At 34.9% G+C, this 19,245-nt stretch overlaps 3 protein-coding genes across 10 annotated transcripts; all 3 read left to right on the top strand.

Moving 5' to 3' along the window:
• The first annotated feature begins 957 nt into the window (after window positions 1-957).
• LOC125214352 (mitogen-activated protein kinase 9-like) lies at window positions 958-5,148 on the top strand. Of its 7 annotated transcripts, none has more exons than XM_048115349.1 (13): window positions 958-1,076; window positions 1,579-1,700; window positions 1,995-2,083; window positions 2,345-2,753; window positions 2,835-2,962; window positions 3,049-3,108; window positions 3,275-3,424; window positions 3,545-3,700; window positions 3,784-3,921; window positions 4,004-4,077; window positions 4,348-4,446; window positions 4,533-4,795; window positions 4,867-5,148. In XM_048115349.1, exons 4-12 carry the CDS (start codon window positions 2,348-2,350, stop codon window positions 4,792-4,794), a joined length of 1,473 nt encoding a protein of 490 aa, XP_047971306.1. In that variant the 5' UTR covers window positions 958-1,076; window positions 1,579-1,700; window positions 1,995-2,083; window positions 2,345-2,347; the 3' UTR covers window position 4,795; window positions 4,867-5,148. The 7 variants fall into 7 exon arrangements, 6 of the variants coding, with proteins under 6 accessions (XP_047971306.1, XP_047971303.1, XP_047971307.1 ...); XM_048115348.1 differs by lacking the exon at window positions 958-1,076 and adding an exon at window positions 1,353-1,505; XM_048115346.1 differs by lacking the exon at window positions 1,995-2,083.
• A 909-nt stretch (window positions 5,149-6,057) lies between these two features.
• On the top strand, window positions 6,058-12,755 carry LOC125214351 (ATP-dependent DNA helicase homolog RECG, chloroplastic). Of its 2 annotated transcripts, none has more exons than XM_048115342.1 (18): window positions 6,058-6,186; window positions 6,506-6,599; window positions 7,044-7,126; window positions 7,206-7,305; window positions 7,657-8,226; window positions 8,302-8,414; window positions 8,550-8,781; window positions 8,868-9,031; window positions 9,397-9,478; window positions 9,632-9,721; window positions 10,004-10,237; window positions 10,502-10,573; window positions 10,656-10,808; window positions 10,885-11,028; window positions 11,167-11,325; window positions 11,464-11,547; window positions 11,645-12,217; window positions 12,294-12,755. In XM_048115342.1, exons 2-18 carry the CDS (start codon window positions 6,561-6,563, stop codon window positions 12,384-12,386), a joined length of 2,985 nt encoding a protein of 994 aa, XP_047971299.1. In that variant the 5' UTR covers window positions 6,058-6,186; window positions 6,506-6,560; the 3' UTR covers window positions 12,387-12,755. The 2 variants fall into 2 exon arrangements, with proteins under 2 accessions (XP_047971299.1, XP_047971300.1); XM_048115343.1 differs by lacking the exon at window positions 6,058-6,186 and adding an exon at window positions 6,216-6,233.
• Window positions 12,756-15,847: 3,092 nt separating this feature from the next.
• Window positions 15,848-18,067, top strand: LOC125216684 (homeobox-leucine zipper protein HOX3-like). Its single transcript, XM_048118444.1, has 4 exons — window positions 15,848-16,042; window positions 16,575-16,753; window positions 16,832-16,911; window positions 17,698-18,067. The coding sequence occupies exons 1-4, from the start codon at window positions 15,964-15,966 to the stop codon at window positions 17,909-17,911; spliced, it is 552 nt and encodes a 183-aa protein (XP_047974401.1). The 5' UTR covers window positions 15,848-15,963; the 3' UTR covers window positions 17,912-18,067.
• The last annotated feature ends 1,178 nt before the right edge of the window (window positions 18,068-19,245 follow it).

Below are 19,245 nucleotides of genomic sequence, written 5' to 3'. Positions count from 1 at the left end.
TTTCTTCACTAAATCTACTTGTGCAAAAACTTTTTAAAGAATCTTGATTTGGCAAAAGTTAAAATAAATGCAAGTTATGAACTCTATAACCACTTGATCAAATGCATTATTTCCTATATTAACTAAAAGTAATTAAAGTTTCTTTTTTTGTTTATTTCTTTTGAGAAGTAGTACCAATGTTTCATTGCTAAACATTTCCTTTTTCTTATAATGAGAAAAGACTTGTACTACTAGTTACTTTTGCATGGCATATTTCATGATAAAAATATTAATCCCTTTACTTTATTCTCTCCACTTATTAAATTAATAAATAGTACTATTAAAATTCAATACTAAAAACGTTTAGCTATTAGGCGACATAGGGAGTGAAAAATTGATGTACTTGCTTGTAAATCAATGATCAATTTTTTAAAATTTATATACTAATTTTAAAATTTATTTGTAAATTACCAATATACTTATTAGTTTATTAGATTTTGCTATAAATATTTAAAGCAAAAACACAATTTATTAGCTCCAAAAAAGAATTGAATAAAATGAAATCAAACAGTAATGATCAAAACCTCAAACATCGACCGTTTTGCGTGTAAGAAACTGGACAGCTAAACCCAATCATAATCTGTTCAAGACAATAAAAATTCTGCAATCTGGTTGCGTAGATCATCTGTCACACGATCATATCCATTTCATCGAAGACTGTATTCAAATTCGCCGCCGTTTCAATCTTCACGCAATCCACCGACGAAAAGGTAAAGGTAAAGCCCACCACTTGCCGCCAAACACACACGCACCCACACGGGTGTGTGCGTTTTTTGGGAGTGAATTTCACGCGCACGAGACGAGATAGATAAGGCTCGCAATTCAAAGCATGATTTCATTATTACTATTATTTAAATTAAGTGAGTTTTGTCCTTTTCCACGGCCGAATGGACGCGGGGGAGGTTGTATATACATTGAATTTCTGGGCCATATTCCTTTCACCAGCTCTCACCTAATTGGCTCTATTTAATCATTTCCCAATTCCCCAATCCTGGGCCTTTTTTTATCAGCTTCACAAATTCGGGTGAATTTTATTGGTAATTGGTTGATCTGATTCATATCTCCATCTCTTTCACTCGCTCTACTTGATTCCAGTTCACACAAAATTCTTCATTTTTTTTTATATGGACCTCAATTTTTATTTTTTTGTGTTTTAGATCTCAATTTGGACTGGTTGGGGGAAAAAAAAATCAAATCTTGAATTAGTTTAATTGTGACATGTGTTTAATTGTATGCTGTATAAATAAAGAGCCATTATATTTTATATGGACCTCGAATTTTGCCATTTCTTGTGTATTAGCAGATCTCAATTTTGGCTGGTTGGGGGAAAAAATCAAATCTTGAATTACTTTAACTGTGACGTGTGTTTAATTGAAGTAGTATAAATTAAAGAGGCCCACCGCTCTGTAGCTGAGAAAGCATAATTTTTCACATGGTTTATCTTATCTCTGATATTATATAATAAGGTATTCAAATTTGCCCTTTCAATTGCATTTAATAACTGTATTTCCTAAGATGTCAACTCATTTTTATGTGTAGGTTGTATAAATAGAAGTATCCTACTTGAATGGAATTGTGATTGCCTGTGAATTTGAGCTGCCATTCTCCGGAAGGAAACCTCATTATCTCTCTTATTCTCCTTTTGGACACTAATGATTCAGGTAAGTATGTGTGATTGCAGATCTGGTTTTTGTGTTCAAAAAGAAATTAAAAAAAAATTCTTGTAATTTTTATCTTTCATGTTTCAATCAATAGCCCGTTGTGTTATGATTAGGATCTTGCTTAACCATCTGAGAAAAGGGATTTTTTTCAATCTTTGTTTTTGTGGGTGTGTGATCCCCCCTTTGAAGTTTGGGGTTATGTAGCACAAATAGGGGAATTTGTTTTTTTAATGTTTTGATGTATAGTTACATTTTATGAAATTATATTGTTCACTTCTTTGGAGTTGGATGTAGGGAATGCTGTATTGGCTGCAACTTAATATGATTATTTGTGATGTCCTTTGCAATGATTATGGCCTCTGTCTTCGCTCAAGAGCTCAACAGTATAAACTTGCTCTCTCATCTTCTTGAATTCTGCTGATAGTCTAAACTTTTTTCAAGTCTAGGATGAATGAATGCAACCAACCTTATTAAACTTTAAATTATAGTAAATTATAGTACTGATAATTGTAGTCAATTTATTTTTTGGGTATTGTCACAACATCACTACAACTTCTGTTCATTTGGTCAAGTTCTTATGATTCTCCCATCTGAATTTCATGTATGTTATAGTAAGTGGCTGATGTTTGTTTTTGGCTTGTCAGAACATGCCTTTCAAGGACTTCTTCACCGAGTATGGTGAAGCGAATTTGTATGAAATCCAAGAGGTTGTTGGTAAGGGAAGTTACGGTGTTGTGGCTGCTGCAGTTGATACCCACACTGGAGAAAAGGTGGCTATAAAGAAGATAAATGACATTTTTGAGCATGTCTGTGAAGCTACTCGCATTCTTAGGGAGATCAAGCTCCTCAGGCTGCTTCGGCACCCGGACATTGTTGAGATTAAGCATATCATGTTGCCTCCGTGTCGGAGAGAATTCAAGGATATATATGTCGTTTTTGAGTTGATGGAAACAGATCTTCACCATGTAATCAAGACGAATGATGACCTTACTCCTGGGCATCATCAATTCTTTTTGTATCAGTTGCTTCGGGCTTTAAAATATATACATTCCGGTTGGCGTTTTTTCCACTTAAGTTCCTTTAGTTCGTTGCACTTCTGCAGTCAATAATAAATCCATTTTTTATTTTCGACAGCAAACGTTTTCCACCGGGATTTGAAGCCCAAAAACATCCTTGCTAACGCAGACTGCAAGTTGAAGATATGCGACTTTGGGCTAGCTCGTGCATCATTTGGCGATGCCCCATCTGCTGTTTTCTGGACTGTAAGTAATTATGCTGTGATTTCATGGAGGTCGAGATTATTTAATTATTAAAATTTTAATTTTGTCGAAATGTTGTTTATCTGAAGGATTATGTGGCTACCCGGTGGTATCGTGCTCCTGAACTTTGTGGTTCTTTCTTTTCCAAAGTAAGTTCCCATGTCTGGAAATTACTTTGTGCTGTCTATGAAAATCTCTCTATAAAGTGATTGTGTAGACTAGTTGCTGAATTACAAGAAAGGTTAATGCTTTGAAAGCATACAAGATGTTGAGATTTCGTGTGTTCGATTTCCTTAATGTTGTTTCTTATTACAGTATACCCCGGCTATTGATATCTGGAGCATAGGATGCATATTTGCAGAAATGATAACTGGAAAACCGTTGTTTCCTGGGAAGAACGTTGTCCACCAGTTGGAACTCATAACCGATCTTCTTGGCACACCTTCTACTGAAGCCATCTCGAGGGTTTGTTCCTTCGTCATGACTAAACTTCTCTCTTTGCTTGAAAAATGAAAATCATGGTAGACAAATTGAAATTGACAAAACTTATCATTTGACAAGTTGAATCCTTTTTCTCACATATAGATTCGAAATGAGAAGGCCCGGAGATTTTTGAGTGGCATGAGAAGGAAAGCACCCATACCTCTGTCGCAAAGGTTCCCAGATGTTGATCCCCTGGCTCTTCGTTTACTTCAGCGTCTAATTGCATTTGATCCCAAAGATCGTCCATCTGCTGAAGAAGTAAGCATAGCTATAATAATTTTTCATCGTGAGGACGGATGTGTTTGCATTGGCATTGGTAAAATAACACCATATTTGTGCAGGCATTGTCAGATCCATATTTTTACGGGCTGGCAAATGTGGAAGATGAACCGTCAACTCAACACATCTCAAAATTCGAGTTTGAGTTTGAAAGAAGAAAGTTGACAAAAGAAGACGTGAGGGAACTGATCTACCGCGAGGTACGAGCATTACTAGTGAAGTGTGAATGATATTCTACTTGCATTAGCTGCTACTTACGTTGTATCTTAATTAAGCAAACAGATCTTGGAGTATCATCCCCAGATGCTCCAGGAGTACCTCCGTGGCGTGGATCAGATTCACTTTATGTATCCAAGGTCGGGCTATTAAAAGGAATCTGTGTTGACTCTGGTTTGACACAAGAGAATTCCAAACGCTTTATCGTTCCTAATTAATTACCAGTCATATATATCTCACTCGATTTTCTTTCTTCCTCCTGCAACGAGTCATTTCAAACGTTAAATGTCAGTATAAATTGATTTGTGTTCGTATGTGAAGTATATGCTGAAGTGAATCTATGATTAGGAGATCACCGTTGTGGTAACGTTAATATTATCCTCTAAACTTTAGAGTCTATGATGTTTCAGTGGAGTCGATCAATTTAAGCAACAATTCTTCCGTCTGGAGGGACAAGCCGGGAAAGCAGGCAGGCTGCCAATGAGGAGGCGCTACGCTTCCTTGCCCAGGTAAAGCACCTTGCCTGAATATGGCGTCCATCATGTTTCGTTCATATCCTAATTAACACCCTGATTTGATTTGGTGTTGGTGGCAGGGAACGCGTGTGTGGGCTCATTGACGATGAACCTGACCAAAGTGATTCTAGAAGCCGAGCGGTGGTGCCAGTTCCACGCCCGGCCCTAAGGAGTCCCAAGAATTCATTGGATATCAAAAGATCAGAAGCTCCAAACGCGAGCGCCAAAGCTAGGCCGACAAATGATCATAAGACATTGTGCTACAGCGCCCGTTGCTTGCTAAGAAGCGATAGCATCAGCGCTTCAAAATGCATCGGGGTGCAAGGAGAAGACTACCTATGAGGTTTGTGTCTTGTTATATCACTTACAACTGATTTAAATCAGCCTTGAGCTACATCTTGTTTCTTCGATCAGGTGCAATCGCCTCCCGTGTCGTCTCCTTATCAACGTAGGTTCGATTATCGAGCAAACGGGGCGTAGGTTTGACAGTGACAGCGTTTCTATTATGTAGAAGTTGGTTGATGAGGAGTGCAAGATTGTTAATTTATGGACGTTTTGTTATTGTTGTTACATCAACAAAGTGTGTGTATCATTTTAATTTGTTTGGGTAATTTGCATTGTAACGATTGAGCAATTCGTCTAGACATCTGATGATTGATGAGATGCTGTCATGAAATAGATTTGCACTTGTTTTTATTTCTTGGCTTCTAATCTTATTTATGAATTTAGCCCTTTTACTCTTTGATGCATGAATTCTCTTTTATTGATGAATATAATTTATCTACCAAAAGTAATTATCAATAAATATCATGGTATTGATAAAATGCAAATTTATATATTGTATAAATTCAAAATTCTTCGACACAACTTTAACACAGTTTAAATACAATATCAATGCAGTGTAAAATTTCAAGATTTTAATGTCAACACAATATTAAACACAATCGGACAAAAATTGTTACTGTCTCAATTAGTTTCATTTATGATTAAATAAGAAAAAAAATGGGTAAATTAGAAGAGAAACTAAGGTAAATAGTGAATAAGTTTTCGTAATAAAAAATAAGATTAATTTTAGTAGGTGATAAATTATGATTTTATTAATACTTTACTAGTAGATATTTATAATATTTTCAATCGGTGAGAACTAAGACAAGGAAATAAAAAAGCCAAAGATTCATACCATTTATTTTAGTTTTTCTTTAATTAGTAGTATCAAATTAATACTTGAATTAATAATCAGAACCATATCGGCCATTATTTGTATAATTAACGCTGCAAAACCATTTTTTCCCTATATATTTTAATGAAAGATCACTGATACTAATTTTTTCGAAAAATTGAAAAGTTTAAATCACGAATAACGAAATTATAGTAATGCTCTTTTTGCAAAAAAATATTATTTCAAGGGCTCTTTAGCTATCATTTAAAATAGTAGGGACTAGTTTTCAATTTTGAAAGACATATATTTCATAAATTAACGAGTAAAGGTTAGTTTTTATTTTGGTCCATAATATTATTTTTTGAATAGTTTAGTCGTTAACAAATAAAAATTAGTTACATTTAGTCTAATTTGGACTAAATCAAAAAATTGTTAAGGAGCAAAAAGTTTTTGACATTTAGTCTAAATAATTTGTTTATCAATTTGAACAGATTTCCCAATTTCTCAGCAATTACAGTAGCATTTATCCGCCAGCCATGGCTCTCATTTCTCAGTAGCCCTACTGCTTCCCCAAAGTTAGTATCTTTCTTAGATTACGGCTGCGATGGCAATGGCACTTCTGGTTTTATTCTTTATTTTTTAATTTATGTTCACAATTTCAACTCCTGGGATTCTGCATGTCTTGCTTAATCCTTGTTTATCTCATGAAGTGTTGAAATCATTTTTCGCTTCACTTTTTCCTCGCAATAAGTTGTCTCAGTAGATATGTTCACAATTAGCAGCTTCTGTGCTTAATTTGAGCTTGATTCAATAACAATTTGTTTTTAATTTGTGTTTAATTTATTCCATATAGGTTAAGTTTCATCTATCTAAAGTGACTCAATGGCTTTACAGGTTCGATGGCTGCATCATCTAGGCAGCTCTGTTTCAGTCTCTTGTCCTTTTATTTATGGCAGTGACACCATTGGCTTACAAATTGTGCAACATGGTATTTCCTACATTTTCCCCTTTGGTTTCATCTTTCGAGCTGCGTTTGTCGCTTGAATACCAACACAGAATCTTCCTGTCTATGAGTAGTCAACTTCTTGTGTTAAAAGAGCTCATTTCTCATGTTTTGTTGGAGTTGCTATGCTAACCAAATCTCTCATTGTTTTATATGCTCCTAATTATGATGTTGTTTAACTATGCACAAATCTGTCACAATTTTCTTCTAGTGAAAACGTATGCACAGCCTAATCTAGGATGCCCTTTTTTTTGTAGCCGTGGTAGGAAACTAACTGATTTGCCTTGAACAAACCTCAAATCGTTCCACCTTGTATTAGCATTGAACGTGTATCATAATTCCAAGATTCAATTTGCTTGGCAACTTAGTTGGCCGCTCATGCTTTTTGATAAGCTTTGGCAACTTGTACAATTAAACTTTGTCTGATAGGGTCTCAGTGATAAATGCTTGCGGCATGCTGTGAATTTTGAAGCTGAGAGAGCGGGCAGGATTATCTTTGGCAGATGTCTTAGGTTAGTGGCTTTAAACTACTGCTGTTCATGTTGTGATTTGTGGTGGAATATCTTATGAAGATACTTCATTTCTATGCAGGTTTAACAATTTGCTTGCACCGAATAATTTAACTTCATGCTTTCGGTCAAAGCATAAGTTTCCTGAAAAGTTGTTGAAGAGTTTAGATGGATATGAAAAGGTATGATGCTTGCAAAGGTTGCATACCTCATGACGGGAGTTCTGGGTTAACATACTTGAATGCAAAGTTGACTCAGTTCCTTTCAATTGAACGAACACATCTTTGTTTTTTTTGCTTAATGCATGAATCACTCAAGTAACTGACTTATTCTCTTGAATCTCTTCCCAGCTGTTCTAGATTCCCATTGTTTTCTTGTGTCAACAGTGAAAGAGTGATGAGATTTTGTTTTTGAATATTTATCATTATTTCTTATTTTAGTAGTGTCAACTGCTGGTTGTGTAAAATTTTTTTTGAAATTTTTACTCCTGTGTTGGGACTCTGATATGGTGGTACAACTTGTTTTTCTTTTAGGAATCAATGTTCATTGGTTACAATGGTCTTGATGGCTTAATTGGGAATAATATATCTAGAGAGAAGTTCAGAGAGACTTTAAAAGCTGGAAGTGCTGAATTCGATGTCACCTTGACATGCAAAAAGTTCCCTTCCATCTCTTTGGGTTACTTCCCAACTGTGGAATTGTATGATGGGCCTGCATACGATACTCAAGCCTCAGAATCACTGGTGCCTCAAGTTCATGAAGGATGCATTCCTAGTCATATTGATGCAAATTTGTTGGATCCAAATTTCATCTACCAAAACCTGGAAACGTTGTATGCAGAGGTTTTAAATATAAATAGGAATCATATCGTGGAAGATGACTTCAGCAAATCAACTGCAGACTCTCAGCCACTTGATCACGAGACAGAAGTCACAGAACCCATAAATACTTTGCAGTTGACGGTGGATGAACCCTGCATCTCTGCTGGCTCTGAGACCCAGTTACCTGCTGTCTCGGTGGCAGAAATTCTTGATGAAAGCATCAATTGCATTGGTCTTAGCAAACGCCAGTGCAATCAACTAGAAAATTGTGGTTTTTACACAGTGAGTTGTCCAGCGATCGTTACAGCTGCATAGTGTTTAAGATCACAGCCTGATGCTTCTTTTATCTACCTGTAGTTGCGGAAACTGTTCCATCACTTTCCTAGGACATATGTTGATTTACAGAATGCTGAGGTGGACATTGACGATGGTCAGTACATGATTTTTGTTGGGAAAATAATATCTTCTAGGTAAGCTTTATATAATTCTGCACGCATATGTATTTATGTCGATACTGAAATGGTTCCTTTAAAGTTCTCCAAAGCATAGTGTTGAACATCTGATTTCGATTCTAAGTTTCTAACAAAGCAACCTTTTTCATGCAGGGGTATCCGGGCTAGTAGTTCATTCTCATATCTGGAGGTTATTGTGGCTTCTGATGTTGCAGATACTGAGCCCAATTCTAATGGAACAGATGATGGAGTTAAAAGGAGCACACGGACTATATATTTGCATTTGAAGAAATTTTTCCGTGGAGCTCGTTTTACATGCATGCCTTTCCTTAGAAGTATTCAGGGAAAGCACAAGGAGGGCGATCTTGTGTGCGTCAGTGGCAAGGTGGACTGGTTTATATGAGTAACATATGAATTTCAAATTGCTTCTTGTGCATAAAAAGTTGTCCATAACATGTTGACTTTATGAAGGTGCGCACAATGCGAAGTAAGGATCACTTTGAAGTGAGGGAGTACAGTATCGATGTGGTTAACAACGAAGGAGATTCATGTGATCTTGCCAAAGGGAGGCCTTATCCCATATATCCTTCCAAAAAAGGTTTTAACCCTGATGTTTTTAGGGACATTATTTCAAGGTATGTCTTTTGATCTTTATCTCATTATAAACTATTTATGTTTCTTAGTTACCCTTGTTTATTTATATTTCCAGAAACCAGTTGGTCAGCTGAAGTTGGTCTTCTATGATCTATTTATGCCCCATCTTCAGTTTTCCTTGCATATTATTTCTCTTTCATTTCTCATTTAAACCCACCTATAGCATTAGATAATAAATTATTGGGACTTAGAAATTCCTACCATTGTTTTTCACTTCTTAAGCATTTGCCAGAGTTGGTAGATTTTGCATGCATAATCTATTATCGATTAAGTTTCCTTTTTTTAATGCTATCTGGTTGAAGCTTGTATTCTTTCTCTAATGCAGTGAACATGTATAATTTTTCAGAGCTTTAAAGATGTTGCCGGCTTATCTTGATCCTCTTCCCAAGGACATTATTCAGGAATTTCAACTACCATCACTCTCTGATGTATGTTCATTGGCTTTAAATTTCATTCTATATTTCTTTTCTCTGGGGACTACCTAGGACTTAGCTTGCAGATACTGCTTTACTTTGCAAGCCTGCATCATCGGTTGTCCATTTTGATTTTAAGCTATCTGCATATTTTGGTATATGATGCAGGCATATATTGGGATCCACCAGCCTACTAGTTTTAGAATGGCTGACTTAGCTCGTAGAAGGCTTATATTTGATGAATTTTTCTATCTTCAGGTATTTGCAACATTTTTCTGTTAGCATTTTACTCCTTCATTGTCCTTCTTTAATGTTTTTTATTATTATTTATTTTCCTATGGACTTCTGATTAATATCAAACCGAGATTCATATTGGATTAACAATATCAAGCCATGGCTACTGTCTAAGTTTATATACATATGAAATTTATCCTTCACCTGGTATTCCGGAGACCATGTTTCCTCCAGCTATCACTGAAAAATAGTACAAATATATTTGTTGTTTCAATAATATTATTTACTGATTTTGTTTTGTTCCAGTTGGGAAAGCTATTCCAAATGCTTGAGGGTCTTGGTACAAAGTTAGAGAAAGATGGGTTGCTTGAAAGGTACACGAAGCCAGAACTCAGCACTAGACTTGTGGAAGAATGGGCCGGTCTCACGAAAAACTTTATGAAGGTTCTTCCATATACGCTTACGACCAGTCAGCTGCAAGCAACTTCAGAAATCATATGGGATCTAAAACGACCAGTTCCCATGAATAGGCTGCTACAGGTTTGGTTTTGTCTTATTCATCTAAATTGAACTTCTTTCTGTTTCATGAAATAAAATTGGACACTGATTTCTCTTGAAAACATATTTTTCATTTTCTGAAGATACCATGTGCATCTCAAGGGTGTTTAACCAAGATGACCTTTCTGACCTCTGAATTCCCTATATAGAATTTGTAAAGGAGGCTTCGACCCTCATAAGCCTCTTCTGTTTTCTCATCCTTGTTTTCGCCTCTTCTTATTCTCATTCTTTTTGGAGCCTTTATAGGGTGATGTTGGATGTGGGAAGACTGTGGTAGCGTTTTTATCATGCATGGAGGTAATTGCCTCTGGATACCAGGTGAGTGATTATGACTTCTACTTTTACATTTTTGTTTTACATTGCGAAGTGCCCTTGTATGATTGTATTAAATTATCTCCAGGCAGCATTTATGGTTCCAACAGAGCTACTGGCCGTCCAGCATTACGAACACCTCCTAGGCTTGCTTGAGAAAATTGAAGATTCCAATGGAAAGCCCTCAGTTGCTCTATTGACAGGATCAACCTCAACAAAGCAAGCAAGATTAATTCGACAGGTAATTGCGGACCATCCTCGTTTATTCACTGGCTTTGCATAACATATCATTTCATATTTTGCAACGATTTTGTTAGGGTCTCCAAACTGGGGATATCTCCATGGTCATTGGAACTCATTCTTTAATAGCTGAAAAGGTGGAATTTTTGTCTTTGCGCATAGCTGTGGTAGACGAGCAACATCGCTTTGGTGTTGTTCAGAGAGGACTCTTCAACAGCAAGGTATCTCTTTGCTTCAAAACTTGCTGAAATAGTTTTGAATGCTTCTATAGAAATTCTTAGATCATTGATCATGTCAAATACTCATATTCTGTTCATGAATATGCAACTGCTATTCTGAAAAAAGATCGTGTTTTGCAGTTATATTTCAACAATTTAACCTCCCAACTGAAGTCAACTAGTTCTAGTGACACTGCAAAAAATGATGTCAACATGGCCCCCCATGTTCTTGCGATGTCAGCCACACCGATACCAAGGTCGCTTGCCCTGGCATTGTATGGCGACATGTCCTTGACTCAAGTATATGCTCTTCCATTTTAAATTATCAATTAGTTGCTGCAATATTTTCAAAGTCTGAACTTTTCATCGGTTAATTGATCTTCTCATATCTTGTACTGTTGTAGTTTGACATTTATCTTTCCATGTTCTTAAATGAAGATCACAGATTTACCTCCCGGAAGAACGCCCATTGAAACGTATGTTATCGAAGGAAGCGAAGTTGGATATGATAAGGCTTACCAGGTAAACATTGTAGCAGAAACACCTCAACTCCCTGGACTCTACTTTAAATGATGACTAGTGAATATGTATTAAGAATTTTCTGCATTGATTCTTGCAGATGATGATGGAGGAGCTAGGAGGAGGAGGGAAAGTGTATCTCGTGTATCCTGTAATCGACCAATCCGAACAACTGCCTCAACTCCGCGCAGCTTCAGCTGATTTCGAAGCTATCTCCAACAAGTTCTGCGGCTACAAATGCGGGCTGCTACACGGTAGAATGAAAAGCGACGAAAAGGACGAAGCACTGAGGCAGTTCAGATCCGGCGAGACGAAAATCCTACTCTCCACACAGGTCATCGAAGTGGGCGTCGATGTACCCGACGCGTCCATGATGGTGGTGATGAATGCAGAGAGATTCGGAATCGCGCAGCTGCATCAGCTCCGAGGCAGAGTCGGACGCGGAGAGAGGAAGTCGAAATGCATCCTAATGGCATCCACAAACTCCAGCCTCAAACGGTTGAAGGTTCTCGAGGAATCCTCCGACGGATTCTACCTCGCAAACATGGACCTCGTGCTCCGCGGGCCCGGCGACTTGCTCGGGAAGAAACAATCGGGCCACCTTCCCGAGTTCCCCGTTACGAGGCTCGAGATCGACGGAAACATTCTTCAGGAAGCTCATCTTGCAGCATTGGTGAGTGAGTGAGTGAATTTCTAACTAAATTCTTGAAAAAATTTAACAAAGTTACTATTTTTGTTGGTGGTTGCAGAAAGTTCTAGAGAGTTCTAATGATCTGAAGAAATTCCCAGACCTTAAAGCTGAGCTTAGCATCAGACAGCCTCTTTGCCTTCTTGGGGACTAAATCAATGGCATTGTAGGGTACAAAGTCAGAAGCAGAAGGTACAAATTATGTATGACGTCATATTCACCTAGTGCTGACGTATGAAAGTGTTGGTGAAAATCTAATGGTGTGAAAAAGGTGAATCTTAGTTAGTTATTAAGGTGTTTAAGGTTCTCTCTCAGTTTATGTGTAAGTATGTGTGTATCTAATGTTTTAACACAAAATTTTAGTGATTAGAAACAGAATATAAATACAAGGGAGGGTTGAAGTGGGCCCAGTTGTTATCCACTGATGCTGCATTGTTGGGCCTACTGTGGGCTGCCGACTGCCATGTAAAGCAAGAGCAATTCGTGGGCCCCATTTCCCTAATTTTATGTGATTGGCCCACTATCTCATGTCTTAACTAATCATTACATAATTGGTGCGCCCAAATATAAAATATCATCCTATTTTGTTGATATTTTCAAACATTTCCAAAAACTATAATCAATGCTTTCTCCTCATCGTCCAGGAACAGGAGTCGCAAGAAAAATGAATTGAAAAAGTTGAAAAATCTGAGTCCCATTTCTATATTCGATTTCCTCCAATTGCCAAAATTTGACATGTTTTGCTATTTTGAGTTATCGGTCATTTAAAGACATATTTATTTGCCTTTTTTCCACTTTTAGTAAATGGAATTCAAACTCATTAACTCATTATAATCACATTCTACTATAAAATGAATACTTAATAAAAATGGACCTACATTACACTTACTTTTTATTCATTTCTTTTATAAATTCAAACAATTTCTTAAAGTCTATGCTGAGTTAAATATATCTTTAATTGGCGGACGAAGGAGTGGTATTATATGAGCTGTGGATTAACTAATGAAATGTGAGGTATATTTATCGTATATAATCAAAGTAAGATGAGATGTCTACTGATGAAATTACTAAAATGACAAAATGAGACCTCTACTAATGGCTCATGGAAGGTATATTATAGGGTTGAGTTAATTTAACGATTATTTTTTCGTAGTTATTACAGCTATTAAAAAAAAAAGAATGCACTGAGTAAGTCATTGCATTCGAAATACATTGAATTTTTTGTACCGCATGAGATTGGATTCAATTAAATTCAAAATTTGTGGGCATTATATTGGTTCATTTATGTCACTATTCATGATATATATATAGATGTTATTCATGTGCATGCAGATTGGATTTAATGATTTACTATATTTCTAAAATGCCGGCAAACATATTATTATGTTTAGTGACTCGAAAAGCACCTTCAAAAGCGGAAGTTGAGTCTTTCAACAATAATCATCTGCATATAGTAAAGTTCATTTGTTGAGATTTCCTAAACATAAAATTGAGACAACACATATACTATGTGATATAATACTAAAAAAAATAAAATTGAAACAACATACGTGATGTGATAAATATGTGTGTGAATAATTCTATATGAACATATCCTTTTATATTTAAAGTGTAGCTATTCTTTTAAAAAAGTACTACTATTAAAGTTCAAAGGAAACGATTTTTTTGTTGAGAAACAAACAAATTTACAACCACTTTTCGTGATATCTACAAAATTATATCAAAACATATTTACTTGGACTTTAGCTAGGAAAATAATTTTTCCGTGACAGCAGTAATTATCTATTACACCCGTGGTGATTTCTTTTTGTAACTTAATTTTCACTTGAAAATTTAACTAAAAATTAGTTTGATCGAAATTAAGTTGATCAAAATACCACATTCATGAATTAAATAGTGTGAGGTCAAGAAACTGAGATATGGTTGTTTGACTGGTTCCCAAGGCTGCCTTCAGAAAAACGAATGAAAATATTTATTTGTTTGACCAAAAATAAGAAGAAAGAAATAATTGGAATTCAAAGTCTTAGAAGAAAATATTGTTTAGAGATAGTTACATGCATTTTCAATATGAACATGAGTAACTTATATATGTGGCCTCTTATAAATTGGTCGTAGAGAAGAAGTGTATTTTTTTACTTTTTAGAGGTCACAAGTTTAGAGGTTTGAGCGTCAAACTAGCTGAATTTTCTTTCTTTTGAATTTTTCAATATGCCATTCAAAATTTGAATCAGTTTTTCCATCTCTTCTGTAACGCATCATTCGAATATTTAATCTTTCTATATTATCTCCCCTGTATGTTTCAGGTAAAATGATTCATTTCTAAAATGAAACACTTTTTAAAATATTATTCTTTTTTAATTAAACAAATTTTTTTGTTATCTAATAAATGGGACATGTTTCTTGGGATGAATGGAGTATTATACAATATTATTCCATGCTGCTAGAAAATAATTATAGAACTTACCACAAATAAACACACAAATTGTTTACCAAGTTTGATACAATATGTATTTACGTTTATAGAGGATGTCACGCTAGATATTTCACCATATAATTTTCTATTATAATATACAAATGAGAGAACAAATATATATTTGTGTGCTTCTTTTGAGGTCTGTGTGCCTTTGTTTGGCTGATTGCTAGTTTAGTGTTGACTTTAGGCTTCTGGTACTTTGGACTGAGTTGTTGTGTGCCTTTGTTTGGCTGATTGCTAGTTTAGTGTTGACTTTAGGCTTCTGGTACTTTGGACTGAGTTGTTTTGGTTTGCTTGCTCATAGCAAAGGACAAATATATACTACTACAAGAAAAGCAGCGAACCCGAGTCATAGTGATACAAGAATTGAGTTTGAGCCTAAATATATAGTATATAATATATATGAAAGTTTAAATTGTCGTTGGACTGCCATGATAGTGGATTGTTTTACTTCCTTGCAGGCTCCAAACTCTAATAACTGCAACGTCGTGTTAACACTAGTTGAACCATATTGCTATGTTCGTGTTGTATTTGTGTACATGTCGAGCAAATTCTTAACCACCTGTGTTTGTATACGATTTTACCACACTGATTCGATAGTGAAGTGAGACATAAATTACAAAATCCTATTAATCCGTGGTCACCTGAACAAGTCAACATTATATACCTAGATAATGATATTAAGAGTGTGGTTACACACCACCACTAACTCATAAAATATCATCAATTATTATTATATATCAACCTCAACATACACAAGAGGAAAAATTGAAGTTGGAGATTTGTATGGTGTCTTGCAAATCATTTCATCAGCTGACTAATGGACCGACAAATCGGGCTTAAACAAGGGGACCCTCAGCTATGTCACACCCAACTTTAATATCCAAATTGAAAATAAAAAAAAGTTGCAATAATTATTAAATAGTAGCCCATGAGCTAATTGGGCAGGCAAATTAAAGCGATCAAATCAAGAAAACCGGTTTATGATCAAGTGTTGAATTGATCATATATTTATGTAAATTAATCATTCCAATCTATTTCTCTTTCAACAACTCCCTTATTATAATTTTGACCTTTTGACACTTACTTACCTTTATGCATTTCCTGTCTCCATTCTACTTTTATTTTTATGCTTTTGTCTGAATATATATCATTCAAGATCCCACAAATTCTTCTTGTCTCTCTCTACACAATATAAATTCACCCATTATTGTGTCTTCCTCCTCCAAATATCTCCTAATTATTATTTGCAGATTTCATGGAGATTTTGCCTCCTAATTCTACTAGCTTGGAACTATCCATAGCCATGCCTGGTTTCTCCTCTTTCCCATCTTCCGGTGAGTCTCTCTCTCTCAATTTCTTGGAGTTTTAAGACTTTGATTGTTCAGACGATGAATCGCAACTCAGTTAGTTAGATGCTTACCTTCCGATCAATGAATTAGGGTTTTTAGATATCATGTGCGTAAATCTTTAAAAAAAAAAAAAAAAAAAAAAAAAAAAACCTTCTATTTTTCATTGTAACTATGTTTTTGGATCCTATTGGCATAAATTAGGGTTTCTTGAAACTAAACATTTATATGGAGTACTAGTTTTTCCTTTTTCCTCTTGATGTTAATTTATTCTCTTTTTTCTTGGTAATAAATTTCTTGTTTTTTTTTCTAAGGAGGTGACACATATTTTAGGTGGTTTTTATTTTCTTGCATGGTGGTAGCCAATCACAAACGAGTGAAACCTTCTATTATTCTCCTATTCTTATTCCACAAAATTATTAATATTCTCCTATACCATATCTATAAAATAATAAATTAGATGGCTTGATTCACTACTTTTCTTGAATAAATCAATAATCTATAAATATGATACATATAGAGGCAAAAGGTGAAATCAAATTACTAGACATAAATGAAGCACCATCAAGATCAGAAGAAGAATGTGTGGTAGATGAAGATGAACATGGCAGCCCGGTTCGGAGGAAGAAACTCCGGCTTGCAAAAGACCAGTCTCGTCGCCTCGAACAAAGCTTCTTACAAAATCAAACCTTAAACCCTGTATGTTTATTAATCTTGTGTATGTGTGTTTGTAGAGATTAATTAAATTAATTAAGTATGTTTAATTTGACACTGCAGAAAGAGAAGGAGGCTTTGGCAATGGAGTTGAGATTGAATCCAAGGCAAGTGGAGGTGTGGTTTCAGAATCGTAGAGCAAGGTATTCAATTATTTACTTTACTACTATAATTTGGGAAAATGAAAATAATATTTGTGGAAATGTTAATAATTATGGGAATATAGACAAGTAGGTCTAGTATTGTAACCTGAATCAGATTCTGCAGCCCATGTTGTTGGGTCAAAATCATAGGGTGAAATTGATTAATTTCTACATGAAGAAATCACAATCACCAATAATTTAATTAGGACGTACGTGTCAATTAATGTTCAGGATGAGAAATGGAAATGAGTCAAGAATTAATCTAAAGTAAATTGTTTTTCTTTTTGGTAACTTTTTTGAATGTGAGGACTGGAATATGCTAGGGTTTTCAAAAGTCAAATTTTTTTTTTTTTTGGAAGTAAATTACACTTCCACATAGTTTTAATTGACCGTGAATTGAATGTAAAACGCATGCTCAAACTCATCTTATAACGATACAAAATTGAAAATGCAAAACTAGTAAAGTGGCTAAAATTTTGGCATAAAGAATAAATTTGTCTGCATCTTAAATTTTTGCTTGTGACACTTCCATTTATATCTCTTAATTTTAGTTGGAATACCAAAAATGAAGACGTTTCTTTAGCATGGATAGTGTAATTAGAAACACAGATTAGCATTCTTGATTGAATAAAAAATGTCCTTATCCGTTTTTCAGTGTACACTTAAACTTTTGTCAAATATCGTAAATACATGGTTTGAAAAATCAATTCTATTTAACATGATAATCCTATATTTTTTATATTTAGCTCATCTTAATTATCTTATATAATTAATTAATTGAAATAGGAGCAAGACAAAGCAAACAGAAATAGAGTGTGAATACCTAAAAAGATGGCTTGGAGCACTAACAGAGCAGAACAGGAAGCTGCAAAAGGAGGTGGAGGAGCTCCGCCTCATCAAGGCAGCGCCGCCTCCCGGCGCCCGTCAACCGCCGTCGCCCTCCGCCCTCACTATGTGCCCCCGCTGTGAGCGTGTCACAACCGCCACCGCCTCCATTTAGTAATACATAATTAAGTATTAATTAACTTTGAATTAATTTCTAATTAGTGAGGCACTAATTAGCTTATGATAGCAACAATTAATGGAAACATATATGTGCTCAAGTAGTGTTGATATCATATTGTATAGAAGCTGCTATCTTTTTTTTTCGCTTTAATTATGTCTCATAATTGTATTAATTACTTGCATGGTGCACCTTAACTCATGTTCTAATCAAACTTATTTGTATATAATTACTTTATCTTTTCTTAAATATTAGTATAACTATAGTCAAGTTCCCATATTATTTGTGATACTTTGCTATAGGATAATCAGGAAAACTATATATGATAAGTATTTGAAAAATCATAATTGGACGTCAGCCCTAATAAATTAAACAATATCTTTACTCATACCAAGAAAATGATATTGTTTAGTTCAAAAACATCGACACTACACATAGATGACCGAATTTTTTTCACAATAGTACCCAACTTCATATTCTTTTTAACTAATTTTTAAAATAACAGGTTAGACCAAAATTTGACTAAACTTAACAGTTTTTCGACTATTAATTTTCCATTTTACTATTGTTATCAACTTCTTGATTAGGAACTGCAACTCATACACGAAAGATTGCTTTGATAAAATTCAAATAATACTACAATTTTATCACAATAAGAATTGATACAATCATTATGATTGAATCATACACACTCCCGAAATTTAAATGGTGCTATAGCTTAAATTCAAATAATTAAAAAATCCCCAAAGTTAATTTTGCCGTGATACAATTAAGTGCATGTTAATTTGGAATAAAATTATCATTCGTAATGGCTCAAAACTAGTCTAAATGGATCATTGATAGCTTTTGGGCTTATATGTCCAAATAAGCCCAAATTCAATAAAGTAACTCAAATAAACTGTCAATCCAACATGTTAAATTTCCAAAATTCTGATATTACTTTCTTAGTAATATGAATGCATAATTAGGTACATTTGAACTATTACTATTTGTTTCGCTTTTAAAGAGGATTAATAATGGTTCTTCGTCTATCAACGCGGGCCCTCAATCTATTGATTGGAGGAAAACCGTGCTTCATCGTCTCTACAAATACTTTTGTTTATCACTGGTTTATAATTATGTGTTTGAAAAATTGGTTATTAAAACATAATCAAAAGTGATACTTTATCACATTATATTCAAGCAATTACTAAATGCTGGAATATTAGCCACAAAACAAATTAGCAAAACACTATCGTCCTTAGCCATTCCTCAAATCAGCAATACCATCCATGCATCTCCGCTTTGTTCGATTACACTACATTATTAATTTATATATCTCCCAACTAAAA

The sequence above is a fragment of the Salvia hispanica genome, chromosome 3 (assembly GCF_023119035.1).
Source record: "Salvia hispanica cultivar TCC Black 2014 chromosome 3, UniMelb_Shisp_WGS_1.0, whole genome shotgun sequence".
In the NCBI taxonomy this organism is placed as follows: Eukaryota; Viridiplantae; Streptophyta; class Magnoliopsida; order Lamiales; family Lamiaceae; genus Salvia; species Salvia hispanica.
Note: the sequence above shows the minus strand (reverse complement) of the source record. Positions and strands in the feature narration are given on the sequence as shown.